The 23456-nt window shown below is 38.2% G+C and overlaps 1 protein-coding gene across 2 annotated transcripts in view; it reads right to left on the reverse strand.

The window, feature by feature from the left end:
* The window catches only part of KLHL1 (kelch like family member 1), a 228455-nt gene extending 206373 nt beyond the window's left edge, over window positions 1-22082 (reverse strand). For both annotated transcript variants that reach the window (XM_037377835.1, XM_037377836.1), the window contains exon 1: window positions 21558-22082. In XM_037377835.1, the coding sequence (XP_037233732.1) occupies window positions 21558-22066 (509 nt within the window). In that variant the 5' untranslated portion in view covers window positions 22067-22082. The remainder of the gene's footprint in view (window positions 1-21557) is intronic.
* Window positions 22083-23456: the final 1374 nt, after the last annotated feature.

Here is a 23456-nt window from a genome sequence, read left to right on the forward strand (position 1 = left end):
TGATCATAGAGCTTGAAGATAGAGCTCATGTTTCTGAGTGGCTGAGTAATATATTTGAGTGTTAACAAAAGTAGATTAAATTCAGTGTTGGTAACTGCAGAGTCAAGACTTGAAAAGAATCACACACATGAAAAGCAACAGAATCTAAAGTGGCTATTACCGCTTAGAAGAAAACTCTGGATTCATTGTGGATAATACTTTTTTTCTTAAGAAATCCAGTAAAGCATTTGATAGTTTTTCCTTATATTAATATATGTTAGCAGCTACTTCCTAAGTCAGATGCTAGGATCTTTGATCTGGCAGCAGGTGTTTGTCTTTAACTTCTCAAAAAAGGTGATGTGATAGTGATTTAATTTTAATCCTATTTGGTTTAGCATTCACATTTTACTTTTTTAATAAAGATAATTCTTTTCCTAAAATTTTAACAATACAAGCACAATTTCTTTCTGAGAGTTTTCCAGTATCTTTATTCTGTGAAAATGGAAAAAAAAATATATCTTTGTGTATGTGTCTATGTGTGCTTTATAATGCATACCACCACACTGATTGTATTTAAAATAAATGTTTCTTATGATCATCTCTTGAATCACATGCCATAGATTTAAGACGATGCGGAGCAGACTACTTGGCAAGCACCTTATCCCTTGTTCTCTCTTTCCTGCATTGTGTTTTCCTTTAGTAAGTCTGTTACTAGCAATATCTTCCAACTCTACTCCTTCCATATGTAAAATGAAGAGCAAATTTTATATAATTTTATTTTAACGCAACCTTCTGAAAGTCCCCATGAAAATTTGTACAGAATGACATTAGAACCAGACCTTTATAACAGAAAAACTAGTACACAGAAGCTGTGCAGGGTTCCAGCAATGTGTAGGGTTCCGGCAAGCTGGAACTTTTGCCTCCACAGAAAACTCATAGTAGACACTATGAATAGAGGAAGACAGTTCGCGGCTGTCTTGATTTACTTGTGGGGAAAACTGGTAGTACAGTTCCTACAGAGGCTATAGTCTTTTATTTTACAGTACAGCACAGTACATACTAGAGCCATTACGCAGACTTAATAGGAAAGACTGACTTAAGTCATTTGTCATGACCAGCAATTTTATTATGTTCGCAGTACATAAAATAATATTTTCATGAGGCAACAACAGCAATACAGCTCAATGCTGTGGAATGAGAAGAAAAAGGAGAGAAAGGGAGACAGAAGGGAGACAGAAAGGAAGAAAGAAGGAAAGATTATTCGGGAAGCTGTTTCCTTTATTCTGAACACAACTTCTTCACATTAATGCTTGCCACAACTTGTGTGAACAGTGGAAAGGTGACCTGTATTTCACACTGCTGTGAACTACAGAGCAACTGGAGCATGGAGAGGAAATAGAGAAATGACAGATCAACATAAAATGTCCCTCATTTCAGTCCCTGAAGGTATTTCTAAGTCAAGGATTGGACACAAAAACATTGGAGAGACATGGATCATATTAGTTGGCAAGATTATATTAATATAGGACCACAAAACATAGCTTTAAGCAGCCTACTTGTGGCTGGCAGAACTTGGTGGAATGAGGCTATCCCATCCAACTGAGACCAAATACTCTTGGTCTCAGAGATGATTCTTTAGGTGGACTTCCTTAGAACTTTGTTGTTGTCATTCATTATTTTGGTTTCTAATTTTAGTGGGACTACTGCAGCCAGGTAAAATGGTATAGTCAGTTGGAATTAACTGAAAGCTAGTTCAACTGATATGATTTAACTCCCATTCAAAGACTTCCATCTGAAATATATATTAATAATTTCATCCTTATTTGTTTTCCTTTAAAATAAAAATTCTGGAAGGGGTAGTTTTTACCAATGTTTATTTCAAAATGCACTTATCCCTCAGCGATCATATTTTTAATTGACATCAGAGACATGCATATTAAGATCACAAAGGCTTGCAAACATTTAATATGGCTCTGTTTGGTATTACTGAAGTAACCTTTTCCAAAGGTCATAACTAACCTTTCGATGGTCTTTTTGTCAAAAAACTGAAGGCTGATATTGAAGCTGGTTCTTGTAACATGAAATATTCACAGATTACTTCAGTGCTTTCCTCTTTATGCTAAAGAATCCCTTTCAAAACATTCTTATTCAGCAACTATCTTCTGCTGATGTATTAAACTTTTATACCAGAGTTAAAGTTTTATAAGGTTTAAGGTTATAAAATATTAAGACAAGAGTTGAGTTTGTGATATGTTTAAAAGACAGCAAGTATATCTACCAAAAAGGATAGAAATGTACATTTTATTGCAATGCTGTTTCACAGAGATGCTTTTCTGAGTCTTTTTTTTTTCTCCTCATGCTAAATTTATTTTTGGAAAATGCATAACAGAAAAAAAAAAAAAAAAAAGGAAAATAACCTTGGAGTTTCAATAAAATTATACTGTTACACACTTTCTTTCAGAACTTCCAATTACTTTGTCTTGACCCACCCCCAGACTGGATCAGGCACTGCTGGACACTAAAGGTCAAATACATTTTAGTCAAAATTAGTAGCGTAATTGTCAATAGCTATGGCACTCTGTAAGATTGGGCCTCAATTTGAACACGTTTGAATTCAGAAATGTTCATCTAGTATCTCCAAGCAGTATCTCTATATGAAATTCTTACATGCAGCTCTTAAGCAAGTTTTAAAATAACTCAAATAGGTGAATGGAGAAGTTTTGGCCATGTTAAAAAGTGACAAAAAAAATATATTTTTTTTCTACTTCCCCATAAGTAAATAAATATGTGCATTGGACTGCAAATGTTACCTTGAATTACAAGAGTAGCTTTAAAGATTTTAACCTTCTGAAATTTTTATTTTGTATAGCAATTTTGGTAGTTTACAGGATTTTCATTATAAAGAACTGTACTGTGCAATTCTTGTTTTCTATCTTTTACTTACAGCTTTCTGCAAATGCATTTATATTTTTATCCTAATGTCTTCCTTTTTCTAGTAGTAGTTGTAATTTCAAGTAACTATGCCTACATATGAAAGACAGCAGTTAAAAATTATTCTTTACTTGTACTGTTAAAAGCATATTTATTCTCTTTTTATTCATTCTTTCCATCACTTTAGGTTAAACTGATGAGGCTTGGGCTGCCTTCCCAGTAATGGAAGCACATTAGAAGGGTAAAATTCAGATACTGTCTTGCCCCAGTCTATTCTACATTATTCTATACATAGAGAACCATTATGGAGACACAGGATGGGCACAATACATATCTAAGGACTTCTGAAGCATGATTCATTCCGTATTACTGTAGACATCTGATAAATGTCATCTGAAACATGGCTTAAAGTACGTATTTCTCTCTGTTGGCTAGAGAGCATTGAACGACACACCAAAATAAGTAATCTAAATGTAAATGGATAAAATCAATTGAGATACTATATCTCAATGAAAATCTTCTCACTCGAGACTTGTGATCCTGCTTCCCTTGTAATATGAGAACCTAAAAATGCCTCTTCCTACCACACTGAAGATTTCAGTTTCTCTTATCAAAATGAAAATTCTGCTTCAGACCTGAGACTCTTCTAAGCAACTCTGCAGACAATCCTGGTTTAATTCTAGATCACTAATGTAGAGCCCTTCACAAGTTTTGGAGCAAAGTGAATTATCTCTCACATCCAAGCCCAACTCCTTTCACATCACTTTGCAGGTCCGTGGATACTAACCTAGAAGTAAATCAAGAGTACTGGATAATACGACAGCTAACATCATTCATTCCTCTATTTTACTGAATAAAGTGAAACTCTGAATATTTAGAACTTTCAGTCTTAGGATACAGGCAGATGGTAGCAAGTGAACAAGCTGACCTATCTTAAGATATTACCGTTTCTCAGCTGACACACAATAACTGTCCCTGCAAATGCTCCTAAACTGATGTAGCTGTAAAGTAAAATTAATTAAACTGCCATGGTGACAGTAGCAGTTCAAGTTCTCCTTACAACTGTTTCTTCAGTTGTTTTGTTTTGCACCTTCTCAGTACTACTTTTTTTCAGTTAAAATATCATTACAGTGATTTAGAGCCAATTACAAATTAGAAGAGTAGAGTCCTAACAATCACCAGTGAGAGGTTCGTTTTTAACCAAGACTTGGCTGTTAACATTTTAACTTGAAGTTAAAACTCTTCTACATACAGAAAAAAATCACACTGTAGTAAAATTAAACATACAATTCTGTGAGCACCAGAACTAGTGAGGCTTGTTTACTTATGCATTTTTGTTCTTTGGGTTGGTTTAGAACAAGATTTTCTGTTAACTTTTCAGAGATATATGCTATCCTGTCACAAAGTACATTGGTGACAGTATGTCACAAAACTTGTAGGAACAAAATTATTTTAGGTACTTATCCAAATATATATAAACTTTTTTTTTCTGATACAATAATCAGAAAAAAATGGGATGCAAGAAGTACAACACAAAACCATACTGACATGGTATAAAATCTGATCTGCAGGCATTCAGACACAAATGTTCAGTGATTCAAGTATTATGTTCACATACTGTTATTTCATAAACTTACCTTGACATCTTTAATTGTGTGGTACATCTACAGCAGATTAACAGTAGTACTGTTTGAATACTAGCAACCAAGTTTCATCCAAATAGTTGAGTGTCAGACATTTTAGCACTTGCATAACCATTTCAAGCTATCTTTATTCCTCACTGAAAGGGTGGTCAAACATTGGAACTATGCGGTGCTCAGGGTCATGTTTTAGTGATGGACTTGGCGGTTCCAGGTTCATGGTTATACTTGATGATCTCAAAGGTCTTTTCCAACCTAAATGATTCTATGATTCTGTGATTTGGACCATATAAAAACCATTTCAGTTGGACTGTTTCACTTGTTCAACTAATGCATGTAGTACTTTCATCACACTGACAGAGGACTCATCTTGTGCAGCACATGCCACATCTTTGTTTAGATAAGCTACATTCAGCTGTTGAGTCCATTAGGTTGGCTAGTTGACTACTGGACTAGATGTCTTTTAATTGAATAAAATTAAATCATACTCCCGTTAGTAAACTAATACATCACTGTAAAAACAAGGCTAAAACAACCTTCATCAATGTTGACCGCCTGCAGTTTTACCAAAGAAAATTTGGCAATGTTGTTAAATTATTTTGGACCTGGTAATCCCATACAGAAAAATACTACTAGGAAAAGTTATGGTAGTCTGAAGAGGGTTACTAAAAACCTAATACTCCTTCCCTTGCTTGCATGCCATTTCTTCTAAATTTTCTAATACCTAAGAGTTGTTCTCTTATTCTCAGAAATTAATTTCTAATGCAATGTAGAGATTTAAAATGAAAAGCCATTTTAAAAGGTCATACAGCAGGGACAATACACAGCATGTGACAAAAGGCTTAGCAGAAGAATAATACTGCTTTTTTTGCCCCTATTAAGCTTTTAACCAAAGTAGTATTTCTGATATAAAATTGCTATGGCTCATTCCCCTTTGATAGTACATTTTACTGAGTACTTAGCAGTAACGGAAACGAAGGTTGAAATATGAAGTTGATTGATAGTAAACGATAAACCTTAATATAAGATTAATTTTGTGTATTTGTTAAAAAGGCAAGGAATACTGTAAAGTTTATCCATCTAAAACTGATTATTTTTATTGAAATCCTTGCCTTTTTTCAATCATCTGTCAAGTCTGTGTAAATCTAGGAGACTAAAAACTAAAAGATTACTGAAGTGAGATAACTATAAACAGGGAAAAACTTGTATCATCAAAAAAGTACACATTTTAAAAACAGTTATATGGGAGAAAATTCCCCAAAACACAACCTGTGATCTCAGAATTAATAACAAAATGTATTTTCTTTTTTCCACTAACCTTGTAACAATCTCTTCAACCACCTGATGGGATTTTGAGATGAATAATTTTCCAAGGTTCTGACAATGCAGTCCTAATCAGCTCAATTCAACAAATTCGAATCATATAGTATTAGCTTCTGTAACAGTTTACTGAGGCTTTTTTAACTATCTAATTATGATCTTCAAATTAAAAATATATTTTAAAAGGAGACTGTAGGCTTTTTGTTCAAATGCCATAAAGGACACTTCAGTAATTTTGAAAATCTTCTTAATTATTAATTTTAAATCAATAAATCATGCAGTCAAATCATTCCTTCCCACTATTTTTTAAAAAGTATTTTATTTTGTTACAAAACAGTTTTCATGGAAAATTCATGTTCATCTCTGCTTCTGTGTACAGGAAAGAAACACCAAACATTTCTGGCTGACCCTTCTTCCACAGTGAACTGACTTAGAATAGAATGATCACATTGTAAACACAGGGACTATTTTTCCCCCCTTCTAACACATTTTCATTTCCAATAATTTTCATATAAGCCTAAAGGAACCTGGTATAAGAAGGACTGATTTAAAAAACATGCTTATAAATCAGACATTATTATAAAAATTAGCATGAGAAGTAAATTGAAAGATAAAGCAAATCAGGGACTAAAAAAAAATAAAAGAAATAATCTTGTAAGTTTTTTATTTTCTGTTATCATTTATTACAACATGAGCCGTAAGTTTTAAATTTTGGCAGGAGATATGCTTTTAAACTTAATAACATATGGTTGGCCACAATAAAAAAAATAAAATATTTAAAACAGTTGTCCAGTACACACTGGAAGCTGTCAAACATTTATTTCTGAAGCTCTTGCTTCAGATTTCTGTTATGCTGTTTTTCAGTTTTCCAATTACAGCCATGTTTCCAATTCCTAATAATGTTCTGAAAATTCCACAGTGCAGTGTGGAAATTTTCCAGACTTCAACTCTGTCCAGAAGTTTATAAAAAGAAGACTAATATTACAGAGGAATAAAAAGTACAGAAAAACTCACAAAAATGCAGCTAACCTTACAAGATTTTCTGAAAATCCAAACAGCAAAGGCAAAGCACACAATATATAATTTACAGAAACAGTCATGAGGGATACCTGGTTTTGAGAGATCATTTCTCTTTACATTAGACCAGCTTTAGATTGAGTTCTCATATTCTGAAACTTGTCTATTGTACATGACATGAGGTTTCTGTTTGGTTGGTTCATTTTTTAACTTATGTTTTTAGACAGTGTTCTGTTCCTGAAGAGAAAAAGACCTACAAAACTGGAAAAGAAGTTGTTACAGCTATTGCTTACTCTGAAAGGATGCTAGAATTCAATCTCTAACAGAGAGATTGCCTGGTAATGGTAATGGTAATGAATCTTGGATAAATTAAGTTTCAGCTGCATGCAAAGGGGAAATATATTTTTCTGAGATCCACCAGAGTCTCCTCCAAGGTAGTGTTTTTATGAAAAGACAAAAAGGCAATATCATTATTGGTATTTTTTTTTTGCCAGGGAAAATTGGAATAAGTAATGAAGAAATATAAACAATAAAAATAAATACAAATCAGCAAGTAAACTGGGACCCATTTACTTGGCATTTCTATAAGCTCAAACATGCAGAGGTGCAAGTTTTATTAAGTGTTTTAGCCCTGACAGCAAAGTTTGGGACATATAATCAAAACATGACATTTATATAGAGGCAGCAGTACTTTGGGTATTAGTATGTTCCTCATTTCCCAGCTTGTCAATCTATGTTTAGGTACACAGAAACATACAACTACGCATATGTTGAAATATGCAGATTCTTCACCTTTTAACATAAGAACAATACATATTGACATTTTTTCTGCCTAATTTAGGTAATTATCATACTTCCTTCAAGCTTTTAGCAGACAATGTTATCTGCATAGTACTAGTCAGAGCACCTATCATCTACTTGTAACAATGCTCAAACTATCTGTTGGGTGGTTGTTTTTTTAAAACTGTTGTTTTATATGCTTACATAAAAATCAAATAAAAATAAAAATCCTCAAGTGTATTTGAGCTTTTCCTCCTGCACAGTAATCATGGGCAGCTCTGTCTAGACTACTACACAAACAGGCAAGAGAGAAAAAACAAGCCCCTGAACAGTGAGTTATTCAACTTTACCTCGCAAAGTAACCTATGCCTAGATACACCACTGTTGTACTATAACAATTAGTCTGCAGACAAAAAGGAGGGGGGAGTTCTTTATTTTTTCAGTTTCCTATATCGTGAACTTTTTCATTGGTCTTTTCAAGATACTCTTGTGTCATGCACAAGGGAATTAATTTCAATTCCAGCAAACGATTTAAGAAACATCTGTATCAGTTCTTCATCACTGAAATTTTGACAGAACCTAACTTTCCAACAAATTTCTCCTTCAGAAGGAAGTCTCATAGAAGAGGGTTCATAGGACAAGGCAAATTCTTTCCCTTCTTAATTATTCTCTGCCGGTTTTTTGCTACATAATTCCCAACCACCACTACAAAAGAAACAAGCCACTTCAGACAAAAATCTCCTGGATTAGACAGCCATGTTTGATTCTGTGAGTTACACTCTTAATGCTGTGTACCCTCTTATTATGACAGGATTAGGAGCCTAGCACATAAAAATATCTTTAAACTCTGAGCTTTATTAATGCTTGAAGCCTGTCACGAAAACAGTGTCACCTGAAAAGAAATCAACCTAACAACTTAGATGGTGGTGAAACAGATGGTACTAGAGCATATTTAGTGGTATTAGGAAACTATAAAAAACTACTTTTAAGTCTTAGTCTTTATTTTGTATCTAATTCACTATTTGTTTCTGGAAGCAAAAACCAGTATTTTGCACAATCTTCTTAAGATGATATAATGAGAAATATACCACTGAATGGGCTCATTGGTTTGATATCAATGAAGATGGTACAAAAAAAGGAGCAAACTAAATTTCACATTATAAAAATTCTACAGTTTGAGGAACCAAATTCACAAGTTTTGATTATATACTTCATTTTTATGAGTACTGTGGATGAATTTATTTTACTATGACATTTATTTGAAGAAGATATAGGGTCTTGCCTTTAAAGACTGAGAAACAGCTAGTTTCAGTTTATAAATTTCCCTATGTAACTCAGTTATTTTTGTTTCAGTATTCTGTCTTTAAAAAACAGACGTAGTACTGGAATTTACTTCCAGTTTGTATAACTTCATTAAACTCTAAGCTTTTTAAGATATGAGTATGTGTGTATGTTAAATGCCTAACATTAGGGACCAATTTTGGTTATGCGTAGTCATGAGATTGGGCACACCACAGTACTCCACTGGAAGAGCAAATCAAATGAGGAAGCCATAAAACGTCAAGAGATGTACTCAAATTATAAAAGATATATTCAAAGAATGTTATGGTGGTGGATTTGCATGGCAAGGTTTTTTTGGGGGGGCTGCAGGGGTGGCTTCTGGGGGGATTGCCAGGGGCTTCCCCCACGTCCAGTGGATCCGGCGCTGGCTGGCTCCAGGATGGGCGTGCTGCTGGCCAAGACCAGGCCGATCGGTAGCGGTGGTGATGGTAAGTTAAGAAGGAGGAAAAAAAATTAAAATCTGCACCAGCAAGAGAGAGGAGTGAGACTATGTGAGACCAACAACTCGGTAGAGATGTTGGTCTCAGCCTGTGGTGAAGCCCATGGTGAGGCAGGCTGTGCCCCTGCAGCCCACAGAGGTTAATGGTGGAGCCAATACCCACCTTCAGCTGTGGAGGACCCCAAGCCAGAGCAGGTGGATGCCCGAAGGAGGCTGTGACCCAACGGAACCCTGTCCTGGAGCAGGTTTGCTGGCAGGACTCATGGCTCCACAGGGGACCCAAGATGGGGCACTCCACCCCTGGAGGGCTGCGCCCCATGGGGGACACACACACTGGAGCAGTGTGTGAAGAACTGCAGCCTGTGGGAAAGACTCACGCTGGAGAAGTTCATGGAAAACTGTCTCATGTGGGAGGGAGCCCAGGCTGGACAGAGGAAGTGTGTGAGGAGGAAGGAGCAGCAGAAACAACTGTGTTATCAACTCACCACAGCCCCCATTCCCCACATCCCCCTGCACCACCGGGAGGGAGGAGACAGAGAAATGGGTAATTAAGTTCAACCTGGGAAGAAGGGAGGGGTGGGGAGAAGGTGGTTTTTTTATTTGAATGGTAATAGATTAAATTAATTTTCCCCAAGACAAGTCTGTTTTGCCCAGGACAGTAATTGCTGAGTGATCTCCCTGTCCTTCTCTCAATGCCTGAGCCTTTCATTATATTTTATCTCCCCTGCCCAGCTGAGAAGGGCAGTGACAGAATGACTTTGGTGGGCACCTGGCATCCAGCCAGGGTCAACCCACCACAGTTGTAAAAACAGGATGACAAAAACCCCATACAAAAGGTTAAGAGTTTTTTTCAACTCTATGTCAGTAACTGTAGCCAACATTTTCATAGAAAGCTGCTGATTGATAGTTCGTAAGACATTATTTAATGCACTTCCTTCCTCAAGGCAAAAGGGCCGTCATGCTTAAATATGTCATGATTGACAGACATTTGTCTAACCTGTTTTTCTAATCCCAGGTATCAAGTAGTCCACACCACTCCCAGGAAATCTGTTCCTGTGCATCAGTATCTGTAGAATCACTTTCTTACTGATCATCCCATGTGTGACTTAAATCCTTTAAGTCCTTTCCAACATTCCCTGGTAACAATGAATAATGTTAGCAATTTTTAAAAAATAAATTAAAAAATTAAAAATTCTTTCCTACGGTAATCTTTTTTTGGTACATGCTTCCTAAAATTCTGGTGACTTTTTGCCTGGAATTTCTCCAACAATCCCTACATTTCTTGCCTGTCCTGTACAACAGAGTATTGCTGAGGCTCTACGAAAACTGGTCAGAGAAGAGGAACCGAGTTGTTTTGCAGTCTGTCTATCTGTTTATAGATTCCTATTATTACATTTTAGCAGCAGCGTGACATTGTTGACTCATTTTACTTGCTGTTTACTAACTGCAAAACTTCTGTAAAACTGCTATCTAGACATTTGATCCCACTGGGTATCTCTGCTGCCAATTCTTGTGACAGGATAGCAAGTTGAACTATTCCATATTCATTTTTTCAGAGGATATCTCTGGTTTTTCAAGACTATTTTGCATTCTAATTCTCTGTTGTAACACACTGCTGAATCCTCTAATACTCTTTTCATCCTTTTTTATAAGAAGCATATGCTTTACTTCATTATATAGTCATTAGTGACTACAATGAAAGCACTGGGGCCAAAAGAAACACACGAATTCCAACCGATACAACTACAGTTCCTAATTTTGCATGTGAACATGGCTTTCCTCTTGCACCCCTTTTATAATAGTTTCCATAAATTCCATTTCCACCTCAGATGAACAGTGTACAGAAGCATTCACTTTCATCTAAATTTCAATCCTCTCAAAGACTACTACATTTTCTAACAAAAGTCATTAATCTTCTAAATAACAAAAGTCAAGATATGCAAAACTCAATTCAGGAGGATTAATTAGAATCAAATTTGTTGGTGAAGACATTGTTGATTAACAAAAAATTATTTACTGAAGATTATTGTATCTATAAAAGTCTTCCAAAATGTGGCACTAATTTGAAGTCCTTGTGGCTGTCAAAAGAAGACTAAAAAGATTTTACAAAATTGTTCCCACTAACTGAAAAATATTAAGAATTGTTTATTCCACTCTTTACTGCTCTCTCCCTTCTTACTCCTACCTCCTTCCTTGTTTTGAGTCTTAGATATTTTGAAGTTCAGCTTACTATTGCTACGTTAGGGTAGATTTTTAATTTATTTTGGAGCATTTTTGACAAAAGTATAATTTGTCAAATTATATTTGAACTTCAGATAAATGATATAAAAAGTAGTTTGTCATTGTGGATAACTTAATAATAAAAATTATGACAAAAGAACTGACCAAAAATATCAACTTACATAAATAGAGCCATCAGACATTACAGAGAGGGTGTATATTTAGCATGATGATTAGTACTACAAAATTATGTGGAAAATAATTTTATAAAAATAGTATTTCAGACATTGATAAATTATCATAAGTCAACTGCATGCATAAAAACATAACAGTGCATGTATAGATTAATAATGAATGGATGTATACTAATATTATTCCATATTCCAATTTATAGGTAAAGAAATAACAAGAAATTTGAGGAAAAAGTGGTGAACCAGGTCAGCCTGAAGGCCTGGATTAGTTATGTACCTATCTCCTGTCTAAAACATAAGAAGAACTTACGTCTCCATAGGCAGCCAGAAGTCTAAGGACAGAAAGTAGAGTGTCCATCTAAAGTGCCACATTCTTGCAAACACAAATACACTGTTCTTTTTGCAGGTTTTCTCCATATTTACAACATTTGCCCAAGAAACGTAAGACAACTTCTATGCCCTGAAAGAACTTCTTCACTGCTAAGCTAAGCTATTGTGGGAGGAGATAGTTTCAACAAAACCGCACAGCACAGGAAAACTATGTATTAGGTATGCATCCTGTATTTATTCTCTTTATTCCTACACTCTATTTATAGGTATGAATCACACAGTTTAAGAATCACTAGAAAGAATTAGGAGTCTAAATAGGATTCAGTCCTAGAATTACATTCAGCAAAGAGGGTGTAAATGTGTGATTATACCCGTTCAGATGGAAGGATCTTTTGTGGTCTTTCATTTCATTTGGGTTTGGGTTCCTCTTTGAGCTTCGCACAAAGCAACACTAAAATAGCAGCAAAAAAGTACCATAAGGTCAAAATAATGTTGGGTTTTCCATATGTTTAGAGTGGGAGGAAGGATAAAAACAGATGACAGGCAAATCCAACTGTTATAAAAGGTTGAACATTTTAATGTTGATAGGACACAGTAAACCAGAAAATTTGCCTAATACAGTTCAAAAAAGATTGAATGGCAAGTAATGTGTTCCACAGAGTGAGCCCAGCCATGTACTAGACAAGAAGAAAGTAAGTGCCTTAAATTCAATCAATTTAGTGTGGTAAAGATTCTTGGTTTAGAGTCAAGAATTATTTTTTTTATTTTTGAAACAGACATTTCCATCCTTCAAACTCATTTTGAGATAATGGCAAATGTTGAAACAATGCCAAAGGCTGAAAGATCAAATCTCCTAGATCTAATTTTACATATTTCATTTCTAACATTCAATTTTAATACAAGTTAAAGCAAATAATTCCAAACTGTGGAATACACACCATGCTGAACTAAGCCTTCATCCTCTGTGCACAATTACGTTGGTTTGTTTCTGAGTATTAAATATTTGTGCTCATCCTTTTCCTTTTTTTTTTTTTCATTAATTAAAGTCAGTATTTTTCATGTGAAAAATATCACTATCATGAACTCCTGTAAATTGATGTCTTTGGTCTGAAGTAAAAGCAGTTTCTGTACAGACACTAGGCTAGGATGACTGTCTTGTGATTTCTGTGAGTTACTCCTAGGGCATGCATAAATCTTTAACTTTAAAGCCTCCAGACACATCAACCCAGCTCAGTCAAGTAGGACAGATCAAACTCCACATGAAGTAGTGAAAATGGAAATCTAGAAATGACATGTGCCTAGGTAAGTGAAAGGATGGATTCTGGATCCTTACTGCTATAAAAGGTGTAAGTGACACCGCCAAAATGTGGCAGGGAGATACACAGTAAAGGACTGAAGAAATAGGAGGTATGATTAGAAATGTGGTTTGGAAAAGCAGACCACATGTGATAATGATCTGTGATGCTCTGAATATGTATCTTTATGACTACTGGTCTAAACTTACAGTAATCCTCAGCATTGCCAGTACCAACACTCAAGATTTACGTTGGAAATAGAAGACATGGAATTAGAGTCATATACATTGCAGATAATACAGTATTTCTTGTAGTTGACAAAAGAAACGAAAGCTACAGGAAAGAACAATCTGACATAAATTGAAAGCATGTATTGAAATTTCCAGATAAACCTTAACAGTAACTTTGAATAAACTTACATTTCTTTGTTTATTCTGCAGCTAAGTAATTTCATTTCAATTTTGTAATACATGAAAGAGTATTTTAAAATTGTAAATTATGACATTTTAATCTGTTAGTACAGTTAAAATTAACATTTTCTTTTTAAATAAAAGATTGAAAAGATTAACGGGAAAACTTCTTTAAAAATTATAATCTTTAGTAAAACTATTACAAAATTGATAATATTTTAATATTTTGGATTTTTGTTTGGCTTATATTATTGGTAAGGTATGACTTTTTGAAATAAAAATCAGAAATTTTAGGCACTGCTGAATTTTTATTTTTGGTAAAGTTTAGGTTTGGGGGCTGGGGCTGGGGGGGGGGCGGAGCAGGAGCTGCTGGTGGTTGTGTCAGTATTACTAGGCATGACCACACAGTTACTTATCTATCCATGGAAGCTACAGCAGTTCTCAACTTTTTACAGAACAGATTTGCTTTCTGATGCTTTTAATAGCACACATGTAGGAATTTCCCTAGTGCAAATAGTTTATTTGAGGTCATGAATCCTGTATTCTAAAAACACCAGGAAATTTGTATACTAGGAAATTCTGCCAAAGCATCATAGCATAATATTTAAGGAGCAGTTTTCACCTAAAACGCAAGTTTGATAAATAAAAGGAAAGAGCAATCTCTTAAGCAACCTGCAACAGGATATAAAAAAATGTGTCACAAGGATAAGAAGTAGCTATTAGAAAGCAATGGTCACGTGTTAAGAATATGCTAACCTATATGTAGCAGCACAACCCTTACAAATTTAGCACAGCTTCCAATATGCTCTGATTTTTTTCCATGTACACTATTTACGTGAACTTCACCGCTCACAAAAATAGCATAAGTGAATCAACTACAAGTTAGTAACTGTGTATGAATATAAAGATTAAAAATATGTGTATATGCATAAATATTAAAAATAATTATAAATATATGCACTTTATATATATGTATGTATTAGGATGTTTATATAAAGAAACACAAGTGATACAGATCTAGATGTCTGTGTGCACACACAGACCTATATATGTCCATATTACTACTCTTCTCTGTATGTTCTTTCCCTTTTACTATGGAAAGGCTGAACAGCATTTCCTTTTTCTAATGTTGTTTGATGTTACCCTTAAGACAACCGTAGTTTCAGAGGTATTTTTCTGACTTAGCCACTCTGTGCAGCTGATATTTTCACTGCCAAATCTTTTCTTCATGTTGCATCTTTTGGAAATATTCTGGCAAAACAGTGCAAGCATTTCTAAAAATAAGCCCAGAGGGGAAAAAAAATATTGGTTTAGCCAATATTTAATGTGCATGGATAATGATAACCACAACAAAAATAACTGTCAAGTCTTGCTTTCTGGTGGGTTTAGTGGGCCCATGTTTCAGAGCAGCACCTTTACATTTATTGGGATGAAAGACACTCTCCTTACTAACGCTATGAAAAGCTACCAAGATTTACTTGGTTATATCCTTTCAGAACAGTTTGCATTTGCAATGCAGACTTCAAATGATGTTAATTTCCTCAAATTTAATTGAACATTAAACATTTAAATAGCACATTTAAATCTGAACAAGCCACTTTAGATGACTGTTACACTCAATGAAGAGAAATAGGCATGTCTGGAAGACAATTCACCTTATTCTAAAATGTGCATCTCAGAAAGAGATAAGAAAAATCCCCATCACTGACAAAATGGATTACTCAAACTTAGGTGTCTTACTGACCCATAAACGTAGCAAATGGTACCATCAACTTGGCAGCAGTTAAGGAAACAGGTCAGAGAAACACAAGAAAAAGTGGGAGCTGGGGAGGAAACATAGGAATCGGAATTCTATCAGGATTCCATTAAAACTGACAAAGCAGCTGGAGGAAAGAGTAAAGGATACTGAAATTCAAAGATTAGGAAACAGTGACAGAGAAACAGAAGAATGAGAGGTCTGACAACCTGTTAAGGAACTAGGGAACAACTGAACTTGTCTTGTTGAAGTATTCAGGACAAGATACAGAATGAATGGACAGTTCTGCATTAAAGTAACCTGGCAAGTAAGGCAAAGAGGTTGATCATAAGAGAAGACAGTGAAATCAACTAACGCTGTCTGGGTAAGGAACCTAGGATTTCAGTAAAGCAGTCAAGAATAGTTTGAGACTGTGAAAAGGAGGGGAAAAAAAGAAGTTAGAATAAGATCCAGAAGAAGAACACATAATTAAGACAAAAAGAGTTTAAAGAGGGTGGAACAAAAGGAATCTAGGATCTCAAATGCAGCAGAAGACTGACTTGATATCCCTTCAGCTGTCATATTCCCCAATCTTTCTGCAGAGTGTATGCAATCACCATTGTAACTATCCACACAAAAAGTATGAACTTCCTTGTGCTAGCAGTTATTCTACCAGTTCCAAGTGGCAGTGGGATATATAGTGAATCCTCAAGTTTCACTCCTGCATCCAAGTGGTGGACAAAAGAAATGACAGCACGTGAACTGACATGTTATTCTGTTTCCTTTGTTTAAAAAAACCCACCTGCTAAACAACCCACATTAGAAATACTGTTCTAGAAGCAACACAGCCAGAGACTCACAGTTAGGAAATTCTGGATCTAGATTTTCCTTTAATATAATTCCATCAGCACAGTCTTTAGCTGTATAATCATGCACTATTTTTATCACCAGATTATTTTGCAGCCCATACACAGAAGATATACCCCTCTGAGAATTAATCAGAACTTTGGAGGAGAAAGGTCTGTGGTCTGCGTTGTGTACGAACTCTGCCTCTTTTGCTGTGAAAGTCAAAAGTGTAAGTATAACAGCATAAAACTTATACAACCATTTTTTCAAAGTTTAATAATTGAGTTGAAAAGCCAGTTCATGGTAAAGACAAACAAATTACTCTCTTCTGATTCCATAACCTAGAAATGAAGAGTTGTGTGATCCATATTCCACCCCTAGCATTCAATTACATTGCTAACAGAGCAGCCTACATGAGATAACCAAGTCAATGGAAAAGCTGCTAATCTATAGTATCTAATTTTAGGATCTGGCTATCTCATCAGTATCTACAGTTCATATTTTGATATCTAAATAATACCAAGGGGATAGAACCTCAGAAAGGCCATAGCCATGTTCAGTTGATAAATACTTAAAGGTACGAGAGCTCACAGGACAGACAGACACAGGAAGGTGTCTTGATTCCCCTCTTTTTGTAAACTCAGGTACTGAGGTCAAAGCTGTAAATGGGAAACTACATTTACTTAGAAACCAGAACCCAGAATCCTCTCTTGAGATTAGATATATATACAACAGTACATCAAGTACTTAAGCTGTAAATTTTGATGACAATTTTATCTACATTTTCTAAAATGATCAAAATATTTTCTTATTAAATTAGAACGCTGCACTGAAATACTTGCTCATCCTGACAAGTTTCAAACTCTTAACTTTCTTTATCAGCATGCTAACCACAAGTTGGTATGTCGCTAAGAGAAAAGGAGGAAGACTTGAAAGTAGGAGAGACCAATGGGCAAAAGCATCAAAAAGCCAGATTTGTGGGATGAGAACAGAAAAATAGGAAAGAAATGCATACCCAACAGCTTTGATCCAATAGTTTAAAAATACACATTTTTATGTTCCTGATTCTACCCTAATCATTATCATTGTTCCTTATAAAATAATGATTTAATTTAAATAAATAGTTTTGAGCACAGAGACTTGTAAACAAAATTTCTCAGTTAATGTTTGAATTACAAAATTATGCTCTCACTTTTTAACCATTTGGATTCCAGTTAATACTGATTTTTTTACTTCCCAGAGACAGGTTCAACAGAAACAGTGGAAAACGCTCTTTCCTCATTACTTTTTCTAGCAAACCAAGATAAGAGTGTGCAACTCTGCCGTGTGAGGAGGGCACAGTACTCAGTACTTTCACTTCTGGCTTTACAGAACACTACTATACAGTATCTAATGGTCGGAGGACTTGCCATCTTTCAGAAGCTGTATCTTCAAATACTTCTCTGTATCTTCAAATACTTCTAAGTTTTAAAAGAGACTTCTGCACTGTCAGTGCTTGCTTTCTGTGCATTAGGCATATCTAGCATCCCCTTCTCGGAGCTGTCTCTTCCACAAAGTGTTAATTGAATCCTGTCTTCCTCATTCTTCTTGCACACAGCCAGAGTCTCAGACTGGTTTGCAAAAGGGATCATCATTTATGGGTGCAACTGAGAACACCGGAAATAGCAGATGAAAAATGCTATGTGCTCTGAAACCAGCAATTCAACTCTTCACTTTTGTCTCACCTTCTGTTTTACCCCTCCATTGTGAAATAGGGCTGTTGTAAAGACAAACCCATGACTAGCTTGTGAGGCATGTACCAACTGTAGCGGTGAACAGCACTGAGGGCTTACGACCAATTATGTCTTTATAAGATTTGGACAGTGTAAACCAAGTAAAGCATGCCACCATTACGTGAAGAAAATGGAAAGAAAGTACTGACTCTTTGCTTATTATTTGAATACCATTTATGTTGAGAATTGATAAACATGTCACATGAAAAAAGCTATCATGATCATGCACAATTCCCACTATAAACTCATAGAAACTGATGACTATATAGAAAATCTTAGCACTGGTATTTTCCAAGTGATTTATAACTGATTTATAGATCTTAATTGTAAATTCATTATTTAGATATTATTATAAAATTAAGATCAACATAGGACCTACATTTAAATATCTACTGCAGTTATTGCCAAATTTTTCATGCAAGCTCTAAAACAATCTGGTGCAAGTTTTCAAGCAATTTCAAGCGATCAAATAGCATTTTAACACTAACTGTTAACTGTAAAAAATTTTTTGTTTGTTTTTTACAATACAACATGCAATGTAGAACAATTATGTCAGTATTATATATCAAGCATGAAGTCTAACCCTTTAGTCTTCTTAATGCCAATGGGACTATCCACATAACCTTACTTATGCGTATAAGTACCTGTACAATTAACATGACAGGTTGTTCTTTAGAAGCTTACAAAAATCAATAAAGTAGAATGTACTTGTTATTACCCAACCATGCTCTCTTATTAAATACATTTCATAGTATCTAACAGAATACTCAATGAAAAATTAAGAATTCAAGATCATTCAGCTAAGCATTTAACTTATATGTGAAAACAGAGTAACTGCAAATCCACCACCAGCCAAAACCAGGAACTCTGCACATGAGACGGGCTGCAAAAGACTTCCAGTACAGAATTCATGTATGAAGCAGAGGGGAGCAACCACGAAAACAAAGTAAACCAAACCAAACCAAAACTCTTTTGGGGATACAAGGGTCCTAAGTAGAAGACAAAAGAAAGAGGGGGGAAAAAAGTGCAATCTTCACTACTTGCACATACAAATGAAGAGTAAAAATAACAACAAATTTATTAATCTCAAGCATAAAACCAAAGCCACCTTGTCAATCTGCTCCTCACATTATGTCCTGCCATTGGGTTCCTAGCTAATATTCAGAGACCTCCTGTTCACAATATCAGAAATACTGCGGTTATGGTCTATATTGGAACATATCCAAATGTTGAATTCTCACTGCTTTCACAAAACTAAACTAGTGCTTTCCGAACAGTCATAAATTATTAAAGTAGTTGCTAAATATGTATAGGACAAACTACTAAGCCGAGCCAGGAGTTAACAATTTTATACTCATTGTACCAAACATCCAGGTGTATGCTTAAAGGCTTGGTGGAAGTTCCACATAGTTGTCTTTTTTATGTATTTGGTAGTATTTATTGTTCAGGACTGAACAGCAGTTTACATATCCTGTACTCCTAATGAAGTAATGAAGTTGGCACCATTTATAAAAGCTTAATTTCTACAGAAGGAGAGAAACATAACTTGTCAGAGGATTAGAATTCTGTTGGGTCACAGAATTTTCAAGCGCAGGACTACCATTTTTGCAACACTTGACCACTTCTTGCCATAGCATTCAAAATTCACATAGGTAAATGAAAGGTTCTTACACGGAAAAAGAGAAAGTCTCAGACTCTAAAACCATCTTAAACATTTTCATAGCTCAAAAGGTGGCATTTTCATTAACAATAAAATGGTATCTCCCTGCCAAAGTTATTTTAAATCTGAACAAATTTTAGCATATTCCTTCAACAAGACTAAGCAGCTACTGATGACTAGATGTATTGTTTCAGGAGCAGTGAATGAAGAACCCAAGTGCAGTAAGAATAGAACAGATATATATTATCACTGAGTACATATGTGACAAGGAAGTTAATTCTAGCAAGTCAACTTTTATGGACAAATCAAGCTTCTTTCAGTATGCTGATCTCTGAAGTTTCTCAGATCTGTGACGCACCTAATATAAAATACCTAATATAGAATGAGGTGGTATTTCTACCAGTTTTTAACCTCTTCAGTTCAGAAAACTTGAAGGGATAATTTTATTTTACTTGTCTTTATAGTGCATCTCAACATTTTGTATTGAATCCTAAAATATGCATCTTCCTGTTGTTCCGATTCACTTCCAGTGTTCGTGAAAACTTCAGCATCACTTTTTCTTAAAAAATGTGCCCACGTCATTCATTAGCTATTCCACATTTGTTTAAACAATGTAGCTCCTACGAAATGAACTATGCTAACTGACAAAAGTTTCAAGTAGAAAATATATGTTTTAGGTCTCTCTGAAAAACCTTAACACACTCAGTGTTTATCTGCAGCCATATTAATCCAAACATATGTACAGTGCTGTCTCTTTATCTAATTAAATATTTAATAACACATGCTTTACTTTTAATATGAAGAACACAAATCATTCTTTTAATGTTTTGAAAGAGAACTATACATTTCTTTCCATAGAAGAAGTAATAAATTCCTTGTAGGAAATGAAAATTACATGTGGACGTGGGGGCAAAGAGAGTTAAACCAATGAAGGGGTTTATACTCAAGATTTATCTGTATCACCGTAGCTTTATGTTAGCTACATTTCCTTCTTCTAGTGACTGCAACCTGTTTGTGCTGGGGGGACGGGGACTGAGAGGGAAAAGCAATTCAACATTAACAGAAGTTTCACACAAAACACAAGCTTGTTCTCACAACTCGGGTATCATGACTCCTAAAACAAATTCCTGTTTTTCTCTGAGGTAGGCTGTGACACGATTTAGTCGCCGAGTTCCAACAAAGCGGATGTTTCTACTTTTGAGCTTCCACCTGGCATCCCAGCACTCGGAACAACATCACCTCCCGCCAGCATTTTAATCAACTTCTGAGAAAGTTGGGTGTGACGATCCGCAGCGCGGAGCACCGGCGTTTGAGGGGAGCTTGTGCCCGGGCCAGCCCCGCGGGCAGGGCAGGGGCAGGGGCAGCACTCTCTGCCCGCAGCACCCCGAGGCTGGCCCGTCTCGCCCGGAACCCTCGGGCAGCCGCCGCCGCCCTTCCCGCGCAGCGGGCGCCCCTCCGCCCCCAAACCTGCCATTTCCAACGAGGAGCCCTCCCGCCCCCAGGCCCCACCTTTCCTCCGCAAGGACGCCCGCGCACTCGCCCACCTGCGTGCCCACCTGCGTCCCCACCCCCGTCACTCCCGGCAGCCCGCCCCCACAGCCTGGAGGCGATGGCGCCCCGCGCCCCCCCGGCCCTCGCCGCGCTTCCCTACCTGTGCCCGCTGCCGTCACCTGTTGCCCGGCTGCCTCCATCCGCGCAGCCCCCCGGAGCCTCCTCCTGCTCCGGCGGCGCCAAGGGCTTTTCGGGCTCCCGGGCCACCTCCATCCCGCCGGGCACCGCCTCCGCCTCCTCCTCCTCCTCCAGGGACTCCACGTAGAAGACGGTGCGGGGCGGCGGCGGCCCCGGCCCGTGCCCGTGCCCCAGCCCGTGCCCCCCGGCCGGCCGGCCGCCGGCAGGCAGCAGCGTCCCGTTGGGCGGGCTGGCCGTGGTGGCCGCCGAGGAGGCGGCGGAGGAGGCGGATTTCTTCCAGAAGGCGCTGTTGCCTCTCTCCTGGCTCTTCAGCAGGCGGCTCTGGCTGGGGCCCCAGTGCTCGAAGCTGCTGTCGGGCGGCAGGCAGCCGCCCCCCGCCGGGCCGCCCGCCGGCGAGGGGTGGCTGAACAGTTTCCAGCGGAGGCGCAGGATGTGCTTCACGTCGAAGTCTTTCCTGCCGGAGCCGGACATGGTGCCGCGGCGGGCGGGGGACGGGCGCGGGCTGAGGCGGGACTCACGGCGGCCAGGCAGGGCCGGGTGGCGGCGGCGGCAGCGCGGGGCGGCCCCGCTCCCGGCAGCGGCGGCGGCGGTTCCTCCGGACAGCGCCGCGCCTGTAGGGCGAGGGGTGGTCGCCGCCAGGAGGAGAGAGATGCGCGCACACACCAGTGCAGAGGGAGAGAGAGAGGATGGATGGAGTGATGCAGAGAGCTGAGAGGAGGTAAAGACACCCGGCAGGGAAGGGAGAAGGAGAGAGCGAGAGATGCCCAGACCTGACGAGAATTGCACGGTGATCAGAGGAAAGGGGAGGAGAGAGAGGCAGAAATGAGAGACACCTCTCAGGGGAGACTGGCACTTGAGAGGCAAGAGCGGGTGAGGCAGGCTGCGAAGACGTGCTAATCTGATTAACGGGGGAGCGAGCGGAGCCACAGCCAGGAGAGAACCGGCGGCGGCAGCAGCCACGGCGGGAGCCAAGCGGCTCTTCCTCCGTCTCCTACAGCTCCGTGACCGAGTGCAGCCAGAGAGGAAGAAGTCACCTGGAAGCCCCTCTCCGCTTTTCCCCTTCCCAGCCCATTTCTCAGGGGAGTCCCATGCCTACAGTTATCTGGGATGGCAAAGCCCAAGAGCTGGCACAGAGAGAAAGCGAGGCTCTTTTATATACACTGCCCGGGGCGGGGGGGGGGCGGGGGGGGGGGGGGGGTGGATCACGGCTGTGAGGCTGTCAAGGTCCTCGGTCTACAATTTTCTATCTATCTCAGCGCCTTTCAGCGACCCCACCCCCACCACCCCCCTGCCTGTGACGCAGCTGTGCGCTGGGGCCGTGAGGGCGAAGAGACGAGGGAAAAAGAGATGCCTCAGTCAGCCTCCTGCAAGTAAGTTGGCAGGTCACTAACTGCCTCTCATGGCCTCCTCCTTCCCTCGCTCCCGTGCGGGTCTTCTCACCTTGGTATTTTGGTTCTGAGACCGTTGTGCAGCCCTGACAGCAAAATAAAGCAAAACAAGTGTGGCAGCAGTAAACACAAGAGCGTGAATCAGTACAGGAATACAGGCTTAGACTGTGCGCAGCCTGGGTGAGGTTACAGGTTAACAATTAATTCTGCAGGCTCCGTTCATTAGCCTGTTGGCTCAGTGTTGCTGCACCAGTAGAAGACATTGGGTAGAGGGACAGTGTGTCAAACAGAAATCGCACTACGCATCTGCTTCTTACCTTTTATATCTGCTCTTAATGCAGTCTGACAGTGCTAAACCCAAGGGAGTCTCCTTCACAACAGAGAGATCTGCTTAGGAACATCTGCCCACTTGGGAGGGGTGTCACGAAGTACACTGCATCTGGGACATAATTACAGAATTAAAAGCTTTATGG

This window comes from Falco rusticolus, chromosome 2 (assembly GCF_015220075.1).
Source record: "Falco rusticolus isolate bFalRus1 chromosome 2, bFalRus1.pri, whole genome shotgun sequence".
Lineage (NCBI taxonomy): Eukaryota > Metazoa > Chordata > Aves > Falconiformes > Falconidae > Falco > Falco rusticolus.